The sequence below is a fragment of the Muntiacus reevesi genome, chromosome 4 (assembly GCF_963930625.1).
Source record: "Muntiacus reevesi chromosome 4, mMunRee1.1, whole genome shotgun sequence".
Lineage (NCBI taxonomy): Eukaryota > Metazoa > Chordata > Mammalia > Artiodactyla > Cervidae > Muntiacus > Muntiacus reevesi.
Window position 1 is genome coordinate 163,006,114 of NC_089252.1, and position 26,932 is coordinate 163,033,045.

The window sequence follows — 26,932 nt, forward strand, 5'->3', positions numbered from 1 at the left end:
TTTGTTCACTGAGAGAATAACATTCTGTTTTTACCAATGAGTATCTATGACCTTCACCCTTGGTTTTAAAATGAAACTCTGCAGATATAGAGCCTTTAGTACTTATTTCAGAACCATCGAGAATCCTAAAGTGAACATCTTAATAACTTACGATTCCAAGCAGTCAACAGTCCTGCTCTGACGTGGGGTTCATGTTTTGAAAAGAGACTGCCTAGTCTGTTTAAAATCAAAATGGCTCTTGATCTGATGAATTACTCCTTAGAGAATAATGTAAATAAAATATACTCAGAATAACATTATTAATATAAACATACCTGAACCGGAGTCAAATTTGGTTTCTGACCTGCAAAGGGAAAGAAATTTTTTACAATATAAAAATTGCTTATTAAACAGTAACTTAAGAGGGGGGAAAGATGTAATAGTTACAGATTTCAGTACATTGGTCAACAAGTAGGATAGCTTTTTAAAATGTAAATACATATTTATTTTAACCATTTTAAGTGCATGTATAACCTTAGGCCCTCTAAACATGTACATATCCATAGAGATGGCACAGTATGGAAAAGATATTAACTTCTCAGCATTTTTTTGAGAGAGAAAGAGAATAAATTTTGTAAAACAAGCAAAAAAAAAGGCAGCCAATCTTTACAGATTAACTTTTCAGTAATACAATAAAGCAATTTAAAAAACCCTCAAATTTTAAATTATCCTTTTTACTTATTATTAAAGACTTTCAATTATTCAAAATCAAGTAATTTTTCACTAAGTTCTTCACAGAGTAAATGAACCTAGTAACTCCATACATTTAATAAGAAGGAGAAAAAAAAAAATCGGAGCCCTTGTGGGAACATGATGTTTCAGATATAGGTTAATACTGGTTGTAAATTCAGAAGCCTTTGAAGCTCTCAGTCCGGCTGTGGGAAAACTTCTGTTGGGTAATTACTCTCAAGATGCTGCTGGTGTGCTGTCAAGCAGAATTAACCCTATGACTAGGGCTATCTACACAAGCTACCACAAGACAGCATTGTCTCCATCTAGCTCTCAAACCAATTAGTGGGCATGCTCCGGCTGGATTTATATCACACATTAACAATCAATAGTATATATGTTCGCAGCTGCCACAGCAAGATACAAGAACCGGCCAGCAGGAGTCCTGTTAAAGGATGTTACATTGACAGAGAAGGTTTTTTTTTTTTTCCTGGGGAAATTTAGTTAACTAAGTGGGAAAGGAGATTTCTTTGAAATTACGCCAGGGTACCAAAGCACTTTTGGAAGCGGTGGCTTTCTTTACCTAAATTAGCTTCAAGAAAAGTCATCAAAGGAGGAAGGGGGAAAGGATAAGCAAGAAACAGGCTCCTTTGACATAAAAATTCGTTTTCTCAAGTATTCCCAAATAAAGTTTCAGCTGAGGCTGTAACTAAGTCAATAACCATAAACACAAAAAATGATTATCACAACCATGGTTATCAACAACCACCGCTGTAATCCAGGCTCGTATCTGTCTCAAATCCTGGCCCCACTACAGTCCTCAGCTCGATGCTTTTCTCAGGTGTCCCTGATTCCTGTTTCAGGTGCAAAGCCACTTTCACTTTTTGTCCTCTCCTCTTCTGGAAAGCCTGGCATCATGCCCACTTGCTTCCCGCATCTCTGGGCATGGCTCTACACGGCAACCCTCACCACACCTGTCCTGCTGGTCTCCTTGCCCGTCTTCTGCACTAGACTATGCCTCACCAGAGTCCTCAGCCACAGCGCCGGCCTAGTGCCCGGTGCTTACGCCTATATCGGGAAATGTCTATATGTCAACAAATGGCTATGACATTTCAGCAAATACCTATAAAGGGAACTCCCTGCCTCCCCATGCATCCCTTCCTCCTGTCTAACATTCCCTACACTCATGTCCGAAAGGGCGCTCTGTCATCTCCCCCGAAACCAGGCTAGAGCAATTGCTCCTGCTTCCTGTTAAATCTTCAATATCTGAGTCTCCCCGGTTCCTCCTCCCTTATGCATAGAAGAGCTCCAGAATTAACTTAAAACCCTCCTTCAAACCTGTGTCATACTCTTGTTGTCCCTTTTTCTTCCTGGCTTTTCAAGCGAGCATACTGAGAGGACAGACTCTAACCTATACTGCCCACCTTCCTTTCCTGACCTCCCCGCAACAGAGTCACTCTGGAAGCCACGAGGGTCTGTCCTTGCTAAGTTTTCTCAAAGGTTTCTAATACCAAACCCGACAGCCCTGCTACAGTCCCCACTTTACTAAGCCTCTCTCCCACCAAAATTCTGCCTGAACGTTGTGCTGTGACCTCTAATGCCACATGTACTAAACTGAATTCATTTTCTTTTCCCACAAATATAATTCTCCTGCTATATTTCCTATCCTTTTGAGTCAGAAATGATGATGCTGTTCTGGTTTTCTTCTGCACCCCCAATATCTAATTAATCACCCAAACCTGTTGATTCTACCACCTTCCCCCTCCTCTCTATCCTCACTCTTACCACCTTTAGGCCTATCTTGGGCTCCCCTGGTGGTTCAGAAGGTAAAGAATCTATCTGCCATGCAGGAGAGCAGAGTTTGATCCCTGGGTCAGGAAGATCCCCTGGAGAAGAGAAAAGCAACCCACTCCAGTATTCTTGCCTGAAGAATTCCATGGACAGAGGAGTTTCGCCAGCTACAGTCCATGGGGCTGCAAAGAGTCTGATACAACTGAACAGCTAACACTTTGGCTCAATCATCTCATAACCTGTATCCCCACCTCTCTTCCAGCCCATCATCTAATCAGCTGCCAGGTGTTTTCCAAACATTAATCTGATCACATTACCACCACCACCCAACAACTGAGCAGAGTTTTTCCAAACTTCAATCACAAGTTAACCCATGAGTGGATTATACAATTAATTTAGTGGATTATGACTAGTATTTCTTTTTTTAATGAAGTAGAACAGAAGACAGATGCATCCCATATTGAGAGCATGTGCAGTTTTGTATAACTTTTAGGTAGAAGTTCATGCATTTGTGTGTGTGTGTGTTTCACGCATATGCATACTGGCCAGTTACTAGCCTTACAAATGAGCAAAGGACATCTGCTCTGGCCTTCCTCTGGCTGCACTCTCCTCTCCACCAGGCAAAGAGTCTCTTCTTACTCCCCTGGAAGCTCCAAGTACCAAAGTCCTCAGCATTTTCAGCCCAAACGGCCCTGAGCTGACTTCCTCAGCCTATGTGGACCTTTCATGGGTCAGCCTGTGCTACTAGTATGTGTGTCTCCAGCCCAAGCAGTGGCCAAAGGCTGCTCCTTGAAGGAAGGAGCTTGGACCTGAGGGTAGAAGGAAGGGGAAAGAAAGAGGGCAGGGCAGAATGCTTTTCCTATTCTTCCACATTCCTGCTCAGAAAATTCTTCACTCAAACCCTCCTGTGAGAGTGGGGGGCTGGGAGGACCAAGAAGCCAAGGGTTGCCCCTTAGGCCAGACTCTCACAGTCGTGATGGCCTTGGAAATGGGGGCCTGGCTGGTGGGAACAGGGAGTGGGGAGTGGAGAGGAGTACAGAGCCTGTGGCAGAAATGAAAGAGCCTCTCCCTCAATGAAGAAGAAAAGAAAGGTGTTTCTCTTACGGATTCCATAACCATCGGAAGACAAGGCTGAGGGAAGGTTCTCCTCCCCTCCCACTTGGCCTGGTTACCATTACCTCTGCATTTCCCCAGGCTGAATAACAGTCTTTTGGTGGAAGATGAGTTTATTTAAGATCTGCTCTAACCTAGGGCTTCCCTGGCAGTCCAGTGGTTAAAAATCCACACTTCCATTGCTGAGGCACAGGTTCAATCCCTGGTCAGGGAACTAAGATCCTGCATGCCCCACAGCTATAAAATAAATAAATAAAAATAAAATTAATAAAATAAAATTTGCACTCTTTTCAATCACTTGATATCAGTGATTCTACACACTTTTTCACTGTTTTTGTTACAAGGTTTATCTGTCAAGGTAGGTTAGCAACCTTTTCTAACAGCTTATTGCCTTGACTTATAACTTTTAAATAATTAGCTGTACTATATCCCCACTTGTCCTCCTGCCCAGGCCCTGCATATGTTTGGGCCAGGCCTAGTAATGAGCCATCATGTAGAAAAGTATGTCTTACAATGGGTCACAGACAAAAACATTGAAAACCTACTGAGCTAAGGACACCAAGTTCACCTTCGTGTGCAATAAGGGGCCCACCATCATCTGGGTCTCCCATCCCAGCTGTAATCCTACCTCGAATCCACCTCTAGCCTGCAGCCTGCAGTCTCACCGAATCCAGCAATTGCCACAGTATTTCACAGCCTCCACCCAGCATCCTCTGTTTAGAGCGCCTCTCCTCCAGCTCATCACTGACAAGTGTTTACTCCGTAGACTCGCCTCAGTCCCGGCAGAAGCCTGCCTGCCCCCGTCTCCTCCGAGAGTTTCTTGCTTACCTTCAGTAACTCCATGGTCTGGGTCCTGGCACGGCAAACGGCCCGCCCCCCACCACCGCGCGGTACTGACACTAAGCCCGTGAGAGTCCCTTCATGGTCCCAGCACTGAGCACTGCATCTGGTATTTAAGGTATTAAACAGGTGTAGCAGGGGACTTCTCTGGTGGTCCAGTGGTTAGGACTCCATACGCCCACTGCAGGGACGCTGGTTTGATCCCTGGTCAGGGAACTAATATCTGCTATGCCAAAAAAAAAAAAAATTTTTTTTATTGAGCTGAATAAAAATGAAAATACAACATATCAACTTTAAAAAGTATACGGGAAAAGTGACAATTTTTTAAGTGTGTAGCAGGAATCAACACTTGAACAAATGGATCTGTAAATTAACAGAGGGCCAAAAACAAGATATAGTAACCAAAAACTATAAAGTGCCTCATTTGCAATATGAAAAATCATGTCAGAAACTGTTATTTCCCCAGACCATTTTATCTCCTTCAGAGAAAGCTGGTCAACATGTAAAAAATACACATAATGTACAGAGAGACATTTTCACAAACTAATTAGTGGCCTTAAGTATCAGCTTAAAAAAGTATTTTCAGAATTCTCAGGCACAGTTCTGCACCTTCAAAAGCCACAACTGCGACTTCCCTGGTGGCCCAGTTGCTAAGACCTGAACTCCCAATGCAGTGGGCCTGGCTTCAGCACCTGGTCAGGGAACTGGGTCCCACATTCCAAAACTTAAGATTCCGAGTCCCACAACTAACACTTGACCCAGCCAAATAAATAAAAATAAATATTTAAGAAATCCACAATTATTCTCATAATAATTAAAATATGATAATAAAAGTGAATACTATCAGTTTTAGGGTTAGAGAAAACTGGTTCCATGGTATAAGTTAATTTAATTTCTATTGAATTTTATATATACACATACATACACAGAAACAAGGCACTCCTCTATCATACTATGATCACCTCTACTCATAAATCCTCTTTAAGAAAGTAAATAAAATGTAAATGGTGACATTGTACAGGAGACAGGGATCAAGACCATCCCCAAGAAGAAGAAATGCAAAAAAGAAAAACGGCTGTCTAAGGAGGCCTTACAAATGGCTGTGAAAAGAAGAGACGTGAAAAGCAAAGGAGAAAAGGAAAGATATACCCATTTGAATGCAGAGTTTCAAAGAATAGCAAGGAGAGATAAGAAAGCCTTCGTCAGTGATAAGTGCAAAGAAACAGAGGAAAACAAAAAAATGGGAAAGACTAGAGATCTCTTCAAGAAAATTAGAGATACCAAGGGAACATTTCATGCAAAGATGGGCTCAACAAAGGACAGAAATGATATGGACCTAACAGAAGCAGAAAAAATTAAGAAGAGGTGGCAACAATACACAGAGGAACTATACAAAAAAGATCTTCATGACTCAGATAATCACGATGGTGTGATCATTCACCTAAAGACAGACATCTTGGAATGTGAAGTCAAAGTGGGTGTTAGGAAGCATCACTATGAACAAAGCTAGTGGAGGTGATGGAATTCCAGTTGAGCTATTTCAAATCCTAAAAGATGATGCTATGGGAAGTGCTGCACTCAATATGCCAGCAAATTTGGAAAACTCTGCGGTGACCACAGGACTGGAAAAGGTCAGTTTTCATTCGAATCCCAAAGAAAGGCAATGCCAAAGAATGCTCAAACTACCACACAATTGTACTCATCTCACTCGCTAGTAAAGTAATGCTCAAAATTCCCCAAGCCAGGCTTCAACAGTACATGAGCCGTGAACTTCCAGATGTTCAAGCTGGTTTTAGAAAAGGCAGAGGAACCAGAGAGCAAATTGCCAACATCCGCTGGGTTATCAGAAAAGCAAGAGAGTTCTAGAAAAGCTTCTATTTCTGCTTTATTGACTATGCCAAAGCCTTTGACTGTGTGGATCACAACAAACTGTGGAAAATTCTTCAAGAGATGGGAATATCAGACCACCTGACCTGCCTCTTGAGAAATCTGTTTGCTGGTCAGGAAGCAACAGTTAGAACTGGACATCAAACAACAGACTGGTTCCAAATTGGGAACGGAGTATATCAAGGCTGTATATTGTCACCCTGCTTATGGTCACTTATATGCAGAGTACATCATGAGAAACACTGAACTGGATGAAGCACAAGCTGGAATAAAGATTGCTGGGAGAAATATCAATAACCTCAGATATGCAGATGACACCGCCCTTATGGCAGAAAGCAAAGAACTAAACAGCCTCTTGATGAAAGTGATAGAGGAGAGTGAAAATGTTGGCTTAAAACACAACATCCAGAAAACTAAGATCATGGCATCTGGTCTCATCACTTCATGGCAAATAGATGGGGAAACAGTAGAAATAGTGACAGACTTTATTTTCTTGGGCTCCAAAATCACTGAAGATGGTGACTATAGCCATGAAATTAAAAGATGCTTACTACTTGGAAGAAAAGTTATGACCAACCTAGACAGCATATTAAAAGGCAGAGACGTCATTTTGCCAACAAAGGTCCATCTAGTCAAAGCTATGGTTTTTCCAGTAGTCATGAATGTAAGAGTTGGACTATAAAGAAAGCTGAGTGCCGAAGAATTGATGCTTTTGAACTGTGGTGTTGGAGAAGACTCTTGAGAGTCCCTTGAACTGCAAGGAGATCCAACCAGTTCATCCTAAAGGAAATCTGTCCTGAATATCCACTGGAAGGACTGATGCTGAACTGAAACTCCATTACTTTGGCCACCTGATGTGAAGAACTGACTCATTGGAAAAGACCCTGATGCTGGGAAAGATTGAAGGCAGTAGGAGAAGGGGACGACAGAGGATGAGATGGTTGGATGGCATCACCGACTCGAAGGACATGAGTTTGGGCAAGCTCTGGGAGTTGGTGATGGACAGGGAGGCCTGGCATGCTGCAGTCCATGGGGTCTCAAAGAGTCAGACTGAGTGACTGAACTGACTGACTGACTGAAAATATAGATAGGAACAAAGAAATGGCAAGTGTGAAAAAAGAATTCACATAAATACATATTTTACAGGAAAGACAAAGAGGGGTGTTCATTCATTCATTCCGAACACATACCTTATGTGCTTATTTTCATTCATATACTATGCTGGATGGTAGGAATACAAAGATGTATAAAGTAAGGTTGTATGAGGTATAAGATGCATGAATATAATTGTGTCTCCACAGAGACACACTTCACTCCTCGATTATATATATACTTATATCTAAGCTCAAAGCTATTCAACCAGTTCTTTTGGCAACTGCAGAAAGATGGTGATTATAGCCCCAATGTTGCTATCTTTCAGTATCCATTCTCTCCTTTATTATTTTGGAAATAGAATCTCTGAGTTTTACATGGGCACATGGCCGCTGAGATGAGACAATTTTTCTACACTATTTCCCACTTCTCTTATAGCTAGTTTTGACCATGGAACTAAGTTCGTGTCAAAAGGATGCAAGGAGAAGAATTATGAGTTATGCCATTGAAGCAAAATTCCGCACCTCTTCCCACTGGCAGGAGCATTGCTTGTTTCCTGGAGCTAAAGCAGCCATTCCTAGATCATGAGGGAGAAGCTGATAGTAGAGCACCAGCCTTTGGCTGATTGTACACGCATGCTAGTAGCACCACATCAATCCCAAACTGTTACCATGTTTAAGCCATTATTATTTTGGAGTCTTGTCAGAGCAGTTGTAACAATAGTACCACACTTTAAAAAAAAAAAAAAAAGGCTTAAACTAAAACTTTAGAATTTTTAAACCTAAAAAGCTTTTATGAATTTTAAAACCATAAAAGGCAGATGCTAGGAAAACTTAAGTGTTGTTATTAATTTTTAAATAATTAAAATATATAACATAGGCATTCTTTTGATAATAAAGTTGTAGATTTTAAAAAGAAGGCAGTTTTAGTCATAGATTAGAGCTCTGCAGTCCTGAACAAGTTTATAAAACTACTGTTCTCTATATACAGGAAATAACACATTATCTGGGCTTCCTTGGTGGCTCATTGTTAAAGAATTTGCCTGTAATGCAGGGGATGCAGGAGACGCCAGTTTGATCCCTGGGTCGGGAAGATCCCCTGGAGGAGGGCATGGTAACCCACTCCAGGGCAATACACTCTTGCCTGGAGAATCCCAAGGACAGAGGAGCCTGGCAGGCTGCAGTCCACAGGGTCGCGAAGAGTCGGACACGACTGAAGCAACTCAGCGCACAAAACCCGGTATCTATGAAAGCTCTATGTGTATTGAAGTCAAGTTATTCTATTATTTTAAAATTTTTACTGTCTCTCATGAGGAACCCATGAAAGTCTCCACGACTTTTTGCTTACTTTCAATTGTATTGAAGAAATTTAAATGGGATTCACCTAAGTATGAACTACGAATTAATGAAGTCAATGTTTCAAAAGGTTTCAACAACATGTAGAAGAATGAGGATGCTGTTCATATTATTTTTAATGGGTGTCAACTAAAAATTGTAGCTGCAAAAAGTTATTAGAGGGAAGGAGTAGGAGGGGCAGACTGATTTTTGCCTGTCTGTGTATTGTATATGGCAACTCCATGCCAAGGATTTTCTAGGACAATCCAAGTCTAATAACCTATCCTGTTGTCCCTCATAAAAAACGGACATCAGAAATTCCAATATTTCAGGATCCTACTTATAAGTCTAAGAATTTTTTCTTACCCCTACAAGTAATTCAAAGGCTTTCCTCAGACCAGAGGCTAGTAATAATGGCAGTGAATATTTATGCGCCTCTTTCAGTTACATAAACACAGTATGCTTCCTCTCCTTGGAAAGCTCTCTCTTCCTCCCCCTCACCCACTCCAGTATCTCTTAACCCCTCCGCCTACTTAACTCCTAAAACTTTCCCCATTATCAGCTTAATTATCAGTTCTTTGAAGACGAGTGGCCAGACTAGATTAAATCCCTAGAGTTTATACTTTTTACAGCACCAGCCACTCCTTTGCACTCTTCAGAGTTGTAATTCATTCTACCTTTGTTCATGGAGTTATTTGATCACACTGGAAGAGTTCAATAATTGTGGTGGACACGACCTGTTACGTAGGTAATCGCCACTCGCCCTCTTTTCTGATAACAGAATTGAAGTTTTTGAAGGGTGCAAAAAATGTGACCACGTCAGGACTGAATCATTATTAGGCTTAGCCAACTGTGGCAATTCTACACTCCTTCTGTCAGTGACGGGTTCAAGGACAGGCGTGGAGGCCAGCTCCGAGCAGTGAGAGGTACAGGGGAGCCTCGCAGGATACTTTTCGGTTAGGTTTTCCCTCGTGAAGAGGACTGGGGTGATTTAGGGGGAAAGCCCTCTTCCTACACTCTCCCTGTTTCCTGCCTTTGAAGTTATTATGTGAGGATACGCAACTTAGAGCTGCTGTAGCAACCCTGTAACCAGGAGGAAAAGACCAAGAAAACTGCAGAAACGCCAAGCCAGAACCCTGAGGTCACTGGGATTTCAAAACAGTCTTTCTCTAGAGTTCCTGCTGAGTTAGAAAGCCAAGCCTGGCATTGTGAGGCCAGTTTTGTGTGGGTATTTCTGTTACTTTTAACGCAACATATTCTAACTGATATCGCTACCATAGGAGTACTCGCTCATGAACTATCCACTTACTGTGTTTAAAACTTAGGCCTCTGTGTTATGCTTTGATGTATTTTCTTATCTTTTGATAACAATGATGCTATACAACACAAAAGACCGAAAAACATGCAGAAAGAAAACAAAATGAACTTAAATGTTTAAAGATATGTTAGCTACCACAGCTGAAAACAAAGAGATAAAAATAAAAGGTACCCATTAACTACATGCCTAACTTTTTTAACTTAAAAAAATATAAACTAAAAAAACAGAAATTTAGACATGAAACTGGTCATCATCAGCAGAAGAGCAAGACAGTTCCTCCCACATTGTTGTCAGCAGATCTCCGACATGAGCCTGTTACTGAGAACGCTCAGGCTGAGAGCAGCTACAATTCTTCATTTATCACTCTCACTGAGCACTGTAATCACTGCAGACATCACACCTGTCTAAATTCCTGCTCCCCATGACACAGTTCTGCTTCCACTGGTACTGTTTTTGCTTCTCATCTTAACCAGATCGTAGCATTTTCACTGGGATCACTGCCACCTTGGTAATCGGGAGACTTTATACAGCAGTAATACTGTCTATGAAGGGCTTAATACTGAAGTAACGATAATGGAAAAGGTGGCCAGTGGAGACAGACAGCTCAGAGCCCCGTCCCAGGTCTTCCACTTTCTATCCTATGTGATTTCAGAGAAGTTCATCACACTCTACATCTTGCTTTCACTGTCTACAGAGTGGCAGCAATGTATTTACACTTTTAAAAGTTGTGTATAGGTTAGATGGGGCCAACCTGGTGGCTCCGACAGTAAAGAATCTGCCTGCAGATTCTGGAGGCAGGAGACCTGGGTTCCATCCCTGGGTCAGGAAGATCCCCTGGAGAAGGGAATGGCTGCCCACTCCAGTATTCTTGCCTGCAGAATCCCATGGACAGAGGAGCCTGGTGGGCTACAGTCCACGGGGTCACAAAGAGTCGGACATGACAGAGCAGCTAACACATACATAGGTTAAATGATAGGATACTGTAAAGTGCCTAGGTCAGGCCCTGGCATATATGAAAATGTGAATAAAGGGTAGCAATAAGGGGACTTTCCTGAAGGTACAGTGGATAAGAATCTGCCTGCCAGTGTAGGCAGATCGAACACAAGTTCGATCCCTGCACCAGGAAGATCCCACATGCTTTGGATCAACTAAGCCCGTGAGCCACAGCCACTGAGCCTGCACTCTGGAGCCTGCGTGCTGCAGCTACTGAGGTCTGTGCACGTACAGCCCATGCTCTGCAACAAGAGAAGCCGCCACAGTGAGAAGGCCAGGCGCTACAACAAAGAGCAGTCCCCGCTGCTAGAGAGAGCCCAGGCCCGGCAACGAAGACCCAGCGGAGCACAAATAAAGTCAATACAATTTTTAAAAAAGAAGTCTCAATTTAAAACTTAAAAAATGGTAGCAACAATATTAAAGCTTGTGGCTACAAGTACAAATAGCAGTATTTTAACAAGTAAAAATAAAATACTATGCTATAAAAAGAAAGAATGCATTACGCTGATAGATGGGCTTCCCCGGTGGCTCAGCAGTAAAGACTCTGCCTGTAATGCAATAGCCACAGGAGACAAGGGTTCGATCCCTGGGTTGGGAAGAAGGGATAGGCGCCCCACTCCAATGTTCATGGGCTTCCCTGGTGGCTCAGAGAGTAAAGAATCTGCCTGCAATGTGGGAGACCTGTGCTTGATCCCTGGGTTGGGAAGACCCCCTGGAGGAGGGCGTGGCAATCCACTCCAGTATTCTTGCTTGCAGAATCCCATGGACAGAAGAGCCTGGTGGGCTACAGTCTATAGGGTCTCAAAGAGTCGGACACAACTAAAGCGACATAGCAGCACACACATACCCTGATAGATATCTTACTTGGGACTTTCATATGAGTGTCAAAACCATGCAGAAAGAAATGAGAGAACAGCAATAAAAATAACTGAAGGAACTGGAAATATTTAAGAGGGAAGACTAACGGAAAATAATATAAATGACTTAATTACACAATATAGAAGTCATGTGTGTGAGTGTGTGTGTGTGTGTGTGTGTGTGTGTGTGTGTGTGTGTGTGTGTGTGTGTGTTCACTCAGTCATGTGCAACTCTTTGCACTCCCATGGAGACTCTAGCCCGCCAGGCTCCTCTGTCCATGGAATTTTCCATTAGCTGGAAATAAAGATGGGTTGCCATTTCCCACTCCAGGTGATCTTCCTGACCCAGGGATCAAATCCACGTCTCTTGCATCTCCTACACTGGCAGATGGGTTCTTTACCACTAGTACCACCTGGGAAGCCCTATAGAAATCTTATTTGTCCTTAAAACACAAATAAACCACTCTCTAACTAAAAGAGCTGTACCGTGCACTTGAGAGCATACTGGAATACGAATCAGGAGACCTGGATGCTAGTTCAGCAACCAAGAGGTCATTTAATTTATGAGCTATATATATACATATATATTTTTTTTTTAGTAATAAAATGAGACATTTGAAATGAATCAATGGTGCTCCACACAAACTATCCCATGGAGAGGTAAGCTATCTAAATTTTCCTGCAGTTTCCAAGAATGAAAAAGAAAAGGAGAGAAGAGAAGGTAGAGGAAAAGTGAGTATGAGATAATAAAAATCTACCTCTGTAGAACTTGAACCTGCAGATGAATAAGACTGAAAAAACAACTGTTAAGGTCATTTTTGCCTCCCCAGGTTCTATAATTTTCTCTAGGCCATATTGATAACTGCCTTATTTGAATTTCAATACCATTTCCTGTCTGTATGGTTTATAGTACTTAATCATTTAAAATAATCTGTTTCTTGTGTATATTTATATCTGTAGAGAGAACAAAGCTTTTAAAGTAAAGATCCTTTAGCTATTGAGAATAAATTCAAAACACTTAAAGTAATAATCAGGGTTAAGGAGAGCAGAATATACTTTCACATTAGAAGCAGAATTGTGTCCTCCCAAATTTCATCTGTTGAAGTTTTAAACCCTTGTAATTCAGAATGTGACTAAATTTGGAAATAGGGCTTTTAAAGACATAATTAAGTTAAAATGAAGTCATTCAAGTGGGCCCTAATCCAATATGACTGGTGTTCTTATGAGAAAAGGAAATCAGGACACAGACACACACACAGGGAAGACCATATGAAGCTAGCCATCCACAAGTCAAGGGGAGAAGCTGCAAAAGAAACCAACCCTCTGACACCTTGATCTCAGACTTCTGGCCTCCAGGACAGTGAAACAATCAACTTCTGCTGTTTAAACCACCACCTGCGGTACTTTGTTATGGCAACACTAGCAAACTACTACATATCATTTCTTCTTCTGTCAGCCATTTAGCAACCTCAGACTTCCAATAAAAACCCCAAACCTAGAAATTAGACGGAAATAAAAATGTTTATGGATTTTATACACTTTAACCCAATTTAGGTACAAAATATATTTGATTTATATATTCTTCCTTAGCATTTTTAACCACATTCTGCCAAAGTGTTTTATCTGCATTGGGCAGCTGCTTCTTCACATGAGCAGAGACCACCAGTAAGCACACCAGATGATAATCAAAGGGCTCTTTGTCTTTTTATATCACTGTGGGAGGATGATGCCAATGGTTCTGCTTGGTCCTCTGACACTGACGCTGTATACATACTTGCCATATGCTGTCTGGAGCATGAGGGAGACTTGGGGGGTAGTAAGGTTTACTGCTCTACATCAGTTTTACACAGAATATTTTTTTCTTATTTTCCCTGGAAATTTTCTTTTCTATCCTAGGTTGTAATCAGAAAAAGAATGATAGAATTTTGTGGCTAGCAGACTAAGGATAGACACAATAATTGACAGATCCTAAAATGTTAGAGACAACAAAAGAAATTCAAATAAAAGCAATTCGTGGTTGACTTGTATAGAGGCAAAGACTCTAGGCATATCAACGGCCTCTGAAAAGATGAACTGTAGACGGATGAAAAGATAAAAGAGGATCAACCTCTACATTTTACAGAATTCTATAGGAGTTCTTTAAAGGGACAAGCTATATAGTTCATTACAACCTAACTGCATTGTTGTTTTAGAACAGCTTTAGTTATTAAAAATATTTTAAAATTTGAGTAATATTAAGTGATAGCTACAAGTCATAAAATAATCATTTAATTTTCTGTTTAGTAAGATGTGACTGTATTATTTGATAGAATTATATTTTAAAAGTTACTAGTTAATAATCTTAGGTTTAAGATAGATGTTTTAGTTATCTAAGCAATATGTTAATCCAAAGCCCTTCATTTCTTAGATATCACTGTACACAAACAGAAGAAGCAACACAAAATTGGAAGAGAAAAACCTAAATTAAGAATAAAGAGATCCTGGAGAAAAAGATCTGATTCCCAACCTTAAGTTTACTCCCTGTTTCTACAAAATTCTGAAATAAGTCATTAGAATTTAAAAAGCCAGTTATGTTTCCCATTTGTAAAGACAGTATCTGATGCTCAACTACTGGGTGTGAGATCAGCTTCAAGGATGTGTTGTACAACACAAGGAATATAACCAGTATGTTGTAATAACTGCAAACGAAGTGTAACCCTTAAAAATTGTATAAATTTTTTAAAGTAATAATACCTGCTACTCCATACTGTTCTTTAGAACAAAATTAATAATGTATGAAGCACAGGAAAATATTATAGGAATGAATTTTCCTTGAGAATTTTAGGATTACACAATTCAGTAACTAAACTGAGTACAGGAACTAATTTTCATTAAGAATCTTAAATTCATCCATCATTTCACTTAAAAAAATTTAGCATTTCTAGTTGGGGAAATTAAAACTCAAGGAAAACTTTCAAGGGAAAAATGGATGATAAAACCATTGATTCTTTTTCCCACTCATCCATTAAAATATTTATTGAGCACTGACCATGTACAGGTATTGGTCTAGGCTCTGGGATACAGCAGAGACTAAGAGACAAACTTCTTGCTCTCATATTCTGGTAAAGAGAGTCAAATAGCAAACAACTACACAAGCTAGAGGATTTTTCATAGAGGACAAAATAAAGTGTCTTCTGTAGTAAAATCTAGTGGGTGTGGGATAGAGTTTAGGGGTGAGGTTGGGGGAACTATTCTAAATAAAGTGGTCAGACCTAGAGACTGTCATACTGAGTGAAATAAGTCAGACAGAGAAGAGATTTCGAATGACATTCCTTATATGTGGAATCTAAAAAGAAATGACACAGGTGAACTTACTTACAAAGCAGAGAGGGACTCACGGATTTACGAGAACAAAGGTGGTTTCCAGGGATGGGAAAGATGAGGGGAAGGGATAGTTGGGGAGTTGGGATGGACATGAACACACTGCTGTATTTAAAATGGATAACCAGCCGGGTCCTCCTCTATAATACAAGGAACTCTGCTTAGTATTATGTGGCAGCGGGATGGGAGAAGAGTTTAGGGGAGAATGGATACATGTGTATGCATGGCTGAATTCCTCTGCCGTCCACCTGAGACTATCACAACATCGTTAATAGGCTATACCCCAATACAGAATGAAAAGCTTTTTAAAAAAGAAAATAAAGTAGTAAATAAAGTGGTCGTAGATATGCTCTAGAAGGATAGGACATTTCTGCTGACACCTAAAGAATGACGAAGAGCCCACATACAAAGGAGGTGCAAGATGGAATCTTTAGTAGGGATTCCAAAGGAAAGGGCCAATGCAAAAACCAAGCTTGGCATGAAGAAGAAGAAGGAGAAGGAGGGGGAGAGAAAGAGGAATGGGAGAAGAAGACTGGATCTAGAAATAAGTGAATAGAAGAGAACAGCAAGGGAGGAAATCAGAGTAGATGAGAGCCAGATAACAACTTTAAAAGCCATTATAAGAAACGGTAAAGAAACTTAAAAGCTTTTGCACTACAAAGGAAACTATAAGTAAGGTGAAAAGACAGCCCTCCGATTGGGAGAAAATAATAGCAAATGAAGAAACAGACAAAGGATTAATCTCAAAAATATACAAGCAACTCCTGAAGCTCAATTCCAGAAAAATAAATGACCCAATCAAAAAATGGGCCAAAGAACTAAACAGACATTTCTCCAAAGAAGACATACAGATGGCTAACAAACACACGAAAAGATGCTCAACATCACTCATTATTAGAGAAATGCAAATCAAAACCACAATGAGATACCATTACACACCAGTCAGGATGGCTGCTATCCAAAAGTCTACAAGCAATAAATGCTAGAGAGGGTGTGGAGAAAAGGGAACCCTCTTACACTGTTGGTGGGAATGCAAACTAGTACAGCCACTATGGAAAACAGTGTGGAGATTTCTTAAAAAACTGGAAATAGAACTGCCATATGACCCAGCAATACCACTTCTGGGCATACACACCGAGGAAACCAGATCTGAAAGAGACACGTGCACCCCAATGTTCATCGCAGCACTGTTTATAATAGCCAGGACATGGAAGCAGCCTAGATGCCCATCCGCAGATGAATGGATAAGGAAGCTGTGGTACATATACACCATGGAATATTACTCAGCCGTTAAAAAGAATTCATTTGAATCAGTTCTAATGAGATGGACGAGACTGGAGCCCATTATACAGAGTGAAGTAAGCCAGAAAGAGAAAGAACATTACAGCATACTAACACATATATACGGAATTTAGAAAGATGGTAACGATGACCCTATATGCAAAACAGAAAAAGAAACACAGAAGTACAGAACAGACTTTTGAACTCTGTGGGAGAAGGTGAGGGTGGGATGTTTCGAAAGAACAGCATGTATATTATCTATGGTGAATCAGATCACTAGCCCAGGTGGGATGCATGAGACGAGTGCTCGGGCCTGGTGCACTGGGAGGACCCAGAGGAGTCGGGTGGAGAGGGAGGTGGGAGGGGGGATCGGGATGGGGAATACGTGTAACTCAATGGCTGATTCATGTCAATGTATGACAAAACCCACTGAAATGTTGTGAAGTAATTGGCCTCCAACTAATAAAATTAAAAAAAAAAAAAAAAAAAAAAGAAACGGTGGTTTTTAAAGATACAATGATAAATCTTCTGCATTTTAAAAGAACAAATTAAAATCTGATTTAAATTATTTAAATCCTTACCCTGCTATGTGAAGGCTTCCCTGGTAGCTCAGTTGGTAAAGAATTCACCTGCAATGCAGGAGACACCAGTTGAATTCCTGGGTCAGGAAGATCCCCTGGAGAAGGGGTAGGCTACGCACTCCAGTATTCTTGGGCTTCTCTGGTGGCTCAGACGGTGAAGAATCCTCCTTTACCTCCTTTATCGAACCTGGGAGTCCTGGGTTCGGTCCTGGGTTGGGAAGATCCCCTAGAGGAGGGTATGGCAACCCACTCCAGTACTCTTGCCTGGAGAAAGCCATGGACAGAGGAGCCTGGCGGGCTACAGTCCGTGGGGTTGCAAAGAGCTGGACACCACTGAGCGACTAAGCACACCTATGTGAAGAATTAATGACAATGGAAAAGCAACCAAAGCAGGGAATCCACCTAGCACCCAGATCTTGGTTTTTAATACCACTCTCTAATAAAAGGAACTAAGGCCCCTGGGAGAAATGGCTGACTCTAGGACTGGGGCGGAAAATACATAAGATAAGCCAGGGATATCAAGTAGTGCCAGAGAGGAAGGGAGGGCTGGAAAATAAACAAGCAAATAAAAAGCCCTACATTCATGGAGATATGTAAAAGGGATATAGAAGCCAGCTGAAAGGCTCCCAACAGCCAAAATTGAAACAAAAATGAGCAACAGAATAACCCAAAGTATAAAATAAATGTCCATGAGTCTATACTGATATAAGCAAATGATTAAATTAAAAATGAGGCAAAAAAGGCACAAATCTCACTTGCCGGAGAATTCCAAATAATTTGCCCATCAAGATGGGAAGCATGACTCTCTACTCTTTAACTGTGAGCTGCGCATAATGTCTTCCTTCCAAAGGGGCCAATATGAGAAGGGGGAAAACAAGAGTAACTTCACACGGGGGGAAACCCCATGAATACTCCTCAGCCATGTGACCAAGTTCAGTATAAAAAAACAGTGTCACGCTGACAGTATGCGCCCTTGAAATGAGGTGATGAAACTCTCTCTTCACCTCTGTGATCTTTCCCTAAACCCATAACCTTCATATAATCATTAGAAATGGAGACAGGAATGGCAACCTACTCCAGTATTCTTGCCTGGAGAATTCCACGGACAGAGGAGTCTGGTGGGCTACAGTTCATGGGGCCGCAAAGAGTTGGACATGACAGAGTGATGAACACAACAACACAATCGTTAGGAAAACATAAGAAAAACAAATCCCAATAGAGAGGCAGCCTGCAAAAGACCTGACCAATAGTCCTTAAAATTATAAAAGTCACCATACGACCCAGCAGTTCCACTACTGGGCATATACCCTGAGAAAACCACAATTCTAAAAGACACATGCACTCCAATGTTCATTGCAGCACTATTTACAATAGCTAGGACATGGAAGCAACCTAGATGTTCATCAAAAGATGAATGGATGAAGAAGATGTGTCATAACTATACGGTAGAATATTATTCAGCCATAAAAAGGTATAAATTTGAGTCAGTTGTAGTGAGGTGGATGAACCTAGAGCCTGAATGTACAGAGTGAAGTCAGAAAAAGAAAAACAAATATCAGATATTAATGCACAAATACATGGAATCTAGAAAAATAGTACTGATGAATCAATTTGCAGGGAAGGAATGAAGGTACCCTGTGGAGGAAGGGGAGAGTAGAACAAATTGAGAAAACAGCATTGACAGATATACACTACCATATAAAGCAGGTAGCTAGTGGGAAGCTGCCATATAACAGACAGCCCTGCTTGGCACTCTGACGATCTAGAGGGCTGGGAAGAAGTCGGGGAGGGAGGCTCAAGAGGAAGGAGATAGATATAATTACAACTGACTCACATTGTTGTATGGCAGAAACCAACACAGCAATGTAAAACAATTATCTTCCAATTTAAAAAAGTACAAATCCTGCAAAAAACAAATAAATAAAAATAAAATTTTGAAAGTCATCAAAAATAAGGAAAGTCTGAGAAACTGTCAGGGTAAAAGGAAGCCTAAAGGAGACCTGTTAACTAAATGTTATATAGTACCTTGATAGGATCCTGAAACAGACAAAGAACATAAGGGGTAAAATAAAGAAATATGAATAAAATTAGTTAATAAAAATATATCAATATTAGTTTATATATTATAACAAGCATACTAAACAAGTGTAAGATATCCATAGGGGAAACTGAATAAGGGAGTACATGGGAACGCTGTACAATCTCCTCAATTTTTCTGCAAATCTAAAACTGTTCAAAAATAAAGTCTATTAAGAAAAAAAAAAAGAGCAAAGAGACCATCACATTAATTTAGGTCAAAGATTATAAAGATGATGATGAAGCAGTGGATACGGTAAGGAGTCAGATTCAGAGCATATTTTGAAAGTGCACGAGGAAAAGAGGAATCAGGAATGACTCTTGGGTTTTTTGCTCAAGGATATATAGATGTGAGAGTTGGACTATAAAGAAAGCTGAGTACCGAAGAATTGATGCTTTTGAACTGTGGTGTTGGAGAAAACTCTTGAGAGTCCCTTGGACTGCAAGGAGATCCAGCCAGTCCATCCTAAAAGAGATCAGTCCTGGGTGTTCATTGGTAGGACTGATTTTGAAGCTGAAACTCCAATACTTTGGCCACCTGATACGAAGAGTTGACTCATTTGCAAAAACCCTGATGCTGAGAAAGATTGAGGGCAGGAGGAGAAGGGGACGACAGAGGATGAGATGGTTGGATGGCATCACCAACTCAACGGACATGGGTTTTGGTGGACTCCGAGAGTTGGTGACGGCCAGGGAGGCCTGGCCTGCTGCAGTTCATGGGGTTGCAAAGAGTCAGACACGACTGAATGACTGAATTGAACTGAACTGAATCTCAAAGATACTACAAGAATGCTTTACAATAGAAAAGTATATAGCTGCCTTAAAAAGAGATGATGCAAAATGTTTCTTGACCTAATTTGGAGACAGAAATTCATATGAAATCACCAGTTCCCTAAGTCCACATCAATGAGTCTGGAAAATGTATGATTAAATCAAGCTTTTAAAAAGCACAGAGTAATCTGGAAATCTATACTCTCAAATACTCCAGATGATCGTGACAACCACTGACCTGAATGGCATAAGATAAAGAAAAAGTTTTCCTATTTAAAATAACAAAGCATCCCACCTTCCTAATTATGTAGATTTGTTTCTATTAGTAATTTCCAAAATACGTTTTTGCCCAATAAGGGAGTAAAAAAAAAATCCCATCACACTGTGTACACTCCCACCTTCTCAGATTGTTGTGCATCTCACTTTATAAAGTTATCTGTGAAGCACTGAACTAAGCGCCAAACAAGTAAAAGATTTGTCAGAAAAGATCTAATCCCAGAGCAAAAAATGGCACATTAACCACTTTCTTGGTGAACTTCTTAAAAACATTCGATTTCAGAGCTATTGTTTCTGGCCAGATGAAGCAAATGATAAAACTTTAGATTGTATGGTTTACTCAGACTAGCCTAGCAAATCACCTAGAAAGATTCAACACTAAAAAGATGTATCTTGTGTGGTCAGTAAATTTACATTCCATTAAACCCCCCAAGCAAAAATAATAGGAAAGACAAAGATTCAGTATCAAGAAGCTTTCCTTTGAGTCCAGAAACCATGAACTGAAGCTTGCTGGAAGATCTGAATTTTCATTCAATCATAGTCAAGAGTATTTATGGAGTGCTCACTATGTGCAAAGCACTCTATTTGAAGGAAGAGGTCTCGTTTAAAGTAGCCATAATTCAGCCCATAAAGCCCTTTATAGCTAAAGATCAACAGTTGGAACCTCAAGCAGGAGCAAGTGCGTAGCTGGTTCATACTGAAGGATGCAAGTGCAATTTGGTCAGTGCTGCTCAGTTTAAGTTGAATGGGCCTTTGCAGTTTGTGTAAATTCCACTTTCTGGGTGGTCTTCCAGAGCAATCTCAAAGAAGGCACACCGCAGAGGTCCTGGAGTTAATTTATGCTTATGTAGACTATGAGTCACGCAACAGCCATTAACACTATACACTTAAGTGAGTACATAGGAGTAAAATGTGCAAATCTCCAGCAGCATAAGGCCAACTTTCCTTAGGGCAAAAAAATAATTGCAACTGGAATGACCCCTAAAAAACAAATCTAGGCACAAATGAACAAAAATATAGTTTGTTCCAAGGACAATGCAAGATAATAAAGACAGAAATAGTGGAAGGAATCTTAGGTTACAGCCAGCTAATCCATGATCATGAAATAAAGGAATAATAAGTCAAGGTCTGTTTTGATGTTGACACTCCCTTCCTTTGTCCACTCACTGGGGTTGGCACGATGCAGTAAGTGTTCAAAGAGTGGAAACAACAGCAACAGTAAGAAGAGCTGCCATGAGTGGAACTCTGACTCCACGGCAAGCATAGTTAACACTTACACACAAGCAAAGAACCTGGCTACTCCCAAAATCTGAACATTAAAAACTTATCTCATAGATGGATATTCACCTAACATTTTCTATTTTACCTCTTGCCCAGAAATAGAAGGGGAAAAGTTAATCTTTTCTAAAGTTTATTCTACCTGTTCTTTAAATCTCTTTCCCTTGTTTCTAACACCTTAAATAGATCCCACTTTACAACTTTCTTCAATTTATCAAAAAAAAAAAAAAAATTTCCCTTGAGTTTGTTTTCCATCCAGACATAAGAGATTGGCCTCAAATTACTATTTTAACTACAATGACACAGCTATGATGACTGTGTTTTGGGGGGGATGATTCCAACTTCAAAATTTTTGCTGTATCTCCACCTCAGCGTGTGGTTTGAAAACACCAGACTGTATCTGAAAATCTTCACAATCTTCTTTTCACTACCAGGTCTACCAAACTTGTTTTCTAACATCACCAAACCTCAAGGGAACTCTACTCAACACTCCACAGTGGCCTACAATAGGAAAAGAATCTTTAAAAAAAGAGTGGATATTGGTGTATATATACATGTAACTGATTCACTTTGCTGCACATCTGAAACTAGCACACCAACAAAAAATTTTAAACAATTGCCAAACCCAATGACTAATTCTTATTCTCCTAAGTCTCAGCATTCCTTCACAGTCTAGTTCGTGTCTTGTATAATACCTGTATATCCAACTTTGGCCTGCATACTAAACTTAAAAATCTTCTTGTCTACATTGGCATTTGCCTATGTGCATTATCAGTAATGTTGGCCTCACTGTAAGTTCCTCAATTAAGAAAATATTTCGTGGTCAGAAATTTTCAAAGAATTCTACATACAACATTCTACTCCAAAAGCTCTACAGTGAACATGAATGAATTGGGCACTCCTTGATTTTTATGATAAAGCAACCATTTGACTCATTTTCACTCAGTGTTTTCCAATAAGCAATCTTGTTTCATTCATCAAAAGAACTCTTTTGAAAATTTTCTTCATGGAACACATATTAACATATCATGGAGCTCCTCTAATGTAGGAATAGTATACAGATTAAACAGATACTCTGTAGAACATACTTTGGGGAATACTGATGCACCTGAAATTATAGGTTAAAACCTGAAATCCATCAGGCTTCCAAAACTGCATTCATCATCTTTCTTCCCAAACCAGGTGTTAAACATCAAATTAATCTCTAGTAACAGCTAAAGATTTTCACCAATCTCATAATTCAGACACTTGATAAATCTTTTCAGCTCTTACTGTCTGTTGTCTGTAGTATTTTTTCCCTCCCTTACATCATCCTACTGATGTCACCCTAAGGCAAATCTTTTACCAAGCATAAGAATTAGAGAGCTTTAAAAAAAAAAAAAAAATTCCAGGCTCCATCGCAACCTTGTTAAATCAGAATTTTGAGGGGAGAGGCTTGGAATCTGTGCTTTTAATGGACAGCCAAATTTGCAAACTGCTAAAGTAGACCATGCGCTTCCCTGGTAGCTCAGCTGGTAAAGAATCTGCCTGCAATGCAGGAGACCTGGGTTCCATTTCCATCCCTGGGTTGGGAAGATCTCCTGGAGAAGGGAATGGCAACCCACTCCAGTATTCTTGCCTGGAAAATTCCACGGACAGAGGAACCTGGTGGGTTATCATCCATGGGGTTGCGAAGAGTCAGACATGACTGAGCAACTAACACACACACACACACAAAGTAGACCATGGGCTTCCCAGGTGGCGCTAGTGGTAAAGAAACTGCCTGCAATGCAGGAGACATAAGAGACGTGGGTTCGATCCCTGGGTTGGGAAGATCCCCTGGAGGACAGCAAGGCAACCCACTCCAGTATTCTTGCCTGGAGAATCCCATGGACAGAGGAGCCTGGTGGGCTACAGTCCACAGGGTCACAAAGAGTAACACATGACTAAAATGACTTAGCATGCACATGCATGCAAAGTAGACCAAGAAGTTTCCAGGACTCTTCTCCTCTGCCTAAGCTAAGCACTTTTCAGTTCTCTCCCCTCATCTCTTCAAGTGACATGATTTGAGTCTCGTAACCATCAATAACCTCAGATATGCAGATGACACCACCCTTATGGCAGAAAGTGAAGAAGAACTAAAGAGCCTCTTGTTGAAAGTGAAAGAGGAGAGTGAAAAAGTTGGCTTAAAAGTCAACATTCAGAAAACTAAGATCATGGCATCTGATCTCATTACTTCATGGCAAATAGATGGGGAAACAATGGAAACAGTGACAGACTTTATTTTTGGCGGCTTCAAAATCACTGAAGATGGTGACTGCAGCCATGAAATTAAAAGACACTTGCTCCTTGGAAGAAAAGTTATGACCAACCTAGACAGCATATTAAAAAGCAGAGACATTACTTTGCCAACAAAGGTTCGTCTAGTCAAAGTTATGGTTTTTCCAGTAGTCATGTATGGATGTGAGATTTGGACTATAAAGAAAGCTGAACATCAAAGAATTGATGCTTTTGAACTGTGGTGTTGGAGAAGACTTTTGAGAGTCCCTTGAACTTCAAGGAGATCCAGCCAGTCCATCCTAAAGGAAATTAGTCCTGAATATCCATTGGAAGGACTGATGCTGAAGCTGAAACTCCAATACATTGGCCACCTGATGTGAAGAACTGACTCATTGGAAAAGAGCCTGATGCTGGGAAAGACTGAAGGCGGGAGGAGAAGGGGACGACAGAGGATGAGATGGTTGGATGGCATCATCGACTTGAAGGACATGAGTTAGAGCAAGCTCCGGGAGTTGGTGATGGACAGGGAAGCCTGGTGTGCTGCAGTCCATGGGGTCCCAAAGAGTCGGACATGACTGAGTGACTGAACTGAACTGAAACATCAGTTGCTTTTCTCTCAATGTGGTCCATTTTGTCTATAAACCTTTTCAAGCAAGGGTTTTATACCGTACCACAGAGTATAATCTGGCCAACTTGTGAGATAATGGAACTATCAATTATCTATTGTCTCCTGGATTTCTCTAGCTCTGCCTTTATGCTGGACAAGCAAAATCATCTCCATGCTCTGCAGCAAACTGCTACTTGTTAGAATCAACTCTGATCTGTAATAACTACCAGAATATGAATCACCCGACAAATAGATATAACTTCAGAGAATTTTAAAGCATTAGTTACCTAAAAGACCTTCTGATCTCTGTTCTAAATTAAGTGGCATGCCTCCCTTTCTCTACAGAACTTTAGGTCTGAAAGCCACAATTTATGTCAATCCTTATAATATTTTCGAATCAGTGCTCCACATTTACAGAGTGTTTTTTCCACTTACAAAACATTTCAACATTATTTACTTAATCCCCTCAAAAGTTCTTGTGACATGGGTATTATCCTCATCTTACAAATGAGGAAATTAAGGCTCAAAGAGGTTAAGTAGCTTATTCAAAATCGTACACAGTAAGTGAGGAAAGTTGTGACTTTAACCTCGTGTCTTGCACTTTAATCATACCTTTCTCCACTTTAAAATCCAAGTATAGTCACTTGGTCATCACCAGAAAATTAGCACCAATTAACACCAGAATGTGATAGCTACCAGATGGTGAATTACTAAGCAAAAAGAGCAATCACCTAGAATCTGGGGAGGCAACGTAACATAATACAGGAGCTAAGGAGTGGTGTCTTTGGGGTAAGGCAGCCCTGAACTGGGGTCCTAGCTCCATCTCTGACTGCCAGTGTTACCTTGAGTAAATTACATGTCCTTTGTGAGCTTTAATTTTCTATTTCCATTACAAAGAATAAAGGAGATAATTTTCTTTAAAGGACTCACTGTAATGTTGGCAGGTGGTAAGTTTTCATTCAATTTTTATTTTAAAACCCTAATTCAAACACAATAAACAGTTTACTGAAATAAATCTGTTCAGAAATAAATACACCCCTTCTGATTTTGGTGTTCCATCCTTCATCAGTTACCTCCAGATGTCTAGAAAGAGGGCTGTGTGTAGACTATGGGAAGATGGAAGATAGTCACAAGGAGGGAGAAAATTTGAAATGATGCTTGAATTGGAAGCCCAGAGAAGGTATGTAAATAGAAGGTTGGAGCTAAGTGGACGCTCTCAGGGACTGCCTCCCCTTGGTTATCATCACCATTACCAATCACTTAGGGACAGAAGAGAGGAAAAAAAAGAAGCAACCACTTACAAAAGAAGGCAGTGAGTAAAGTATCTACTTGAGATGGGAATAGATTATTAAATGGACATAATTTATATTAAACTTATAATTTAATCACATTCATACAGAATGTGAAATTATATTCTACTTCATTCTTTCAAATTATCACTGGAAAAAGGTAAACTTGGGAGTAAAAAGATAACTAGTAAAGACCTACTGTATACCACAGGGAACTTTACTCAATACTCAGTAATGACCTATGTGGAAAAAGACTCTAAAAAAAGTGGATATATGTATATCTATAACTGATGTACTTTGCCATACAGCAAAAGCTAACACAATATTGTAAATCAACTATACTCCAATAAAATTTTTCTAAAGGATAAAGGTTAAAAAAGAAAAATCATCAAACCTATGTTCAACAGATATAAATAAATAAATAAATTGGTGTTTGTAACATTGAGTAAAGGTAATATTAAAATATTTTTCTTATTCCTCCCCCAAAAATATGTGTTATCTTTTTAAAAAAATTAAAAGAGTAGATAAGCACACAAAAAAGTCACCCACAATCCAACCACACAGATAACTACTGTTAACATTTAGTATATACCCTTCTAAACTATTTTCATATATATGGAATTACATATATTACACACACATGGGGTCATATATAATTATTGCTTTGTAAGCTTTTAAGTTCATTTAAAATTTCTTTCCAGATCACCAAATACTGTTGCAATACTAGTTGTAATGCCATATATATTTTCCCAGATACTTCATTTAGCTAGCCCCCTATTTTAGATATTTAAACATTTATTTTTTTACTACCACAAAAAGAATGATTAAAAGCATTCTTGTAGCTATATCATTATGCATAAACATGACTTTTCAGCATAAATTCCTAGAAGTGTATTTGCTAGATTAATGGCATGCAGACTACAAAGACTTCTGACATAACTTATTAAACTGTCCAGAAAGTTACTAGCAGTGCTAATTTCCCAAACTTGACTATCACTGGATTTGATGATACTTGAAATGTTCACTGGCTTGATATATAAAAAACTATTCCACCTTTTACTCCTTTTAAAAAATTACTAACAAGTGAATAATTTTTGCCTACACTTATTACCTATGTTTCTTATTTTGAAAAATATCTCTTTATATCTTCTGCCCATTTTTCCAATGTTTGTCTTTCTTAATTGATTTGAATATTAATTTTCTGTTTGTCACATGGATTGT

General features: G+C 39.9%; 1 protein-coding gene across 1 annotated transcript in view; it reads right to left on the minus strand.

Annotated features, from left to right (window-relative positions):
- Window positions 1-26,932, minus strand: part of MSRB3 (methionine sulfoxide reductase B3) — a 170,317-nt gene that overhangs the window by 74,962 nt on the left and 68,423 nt on the right. Inside the window, exon 5 of the mRNA XM_065934698.1 lies at window positions 315-343. Within this exon, the coding sequence (XP_065790770.1) occupies window positions 315-343 (29 nt within the window). The remainder of the gene's footprint in view (window positions 1-314; window positions 344-26,932) is intronic.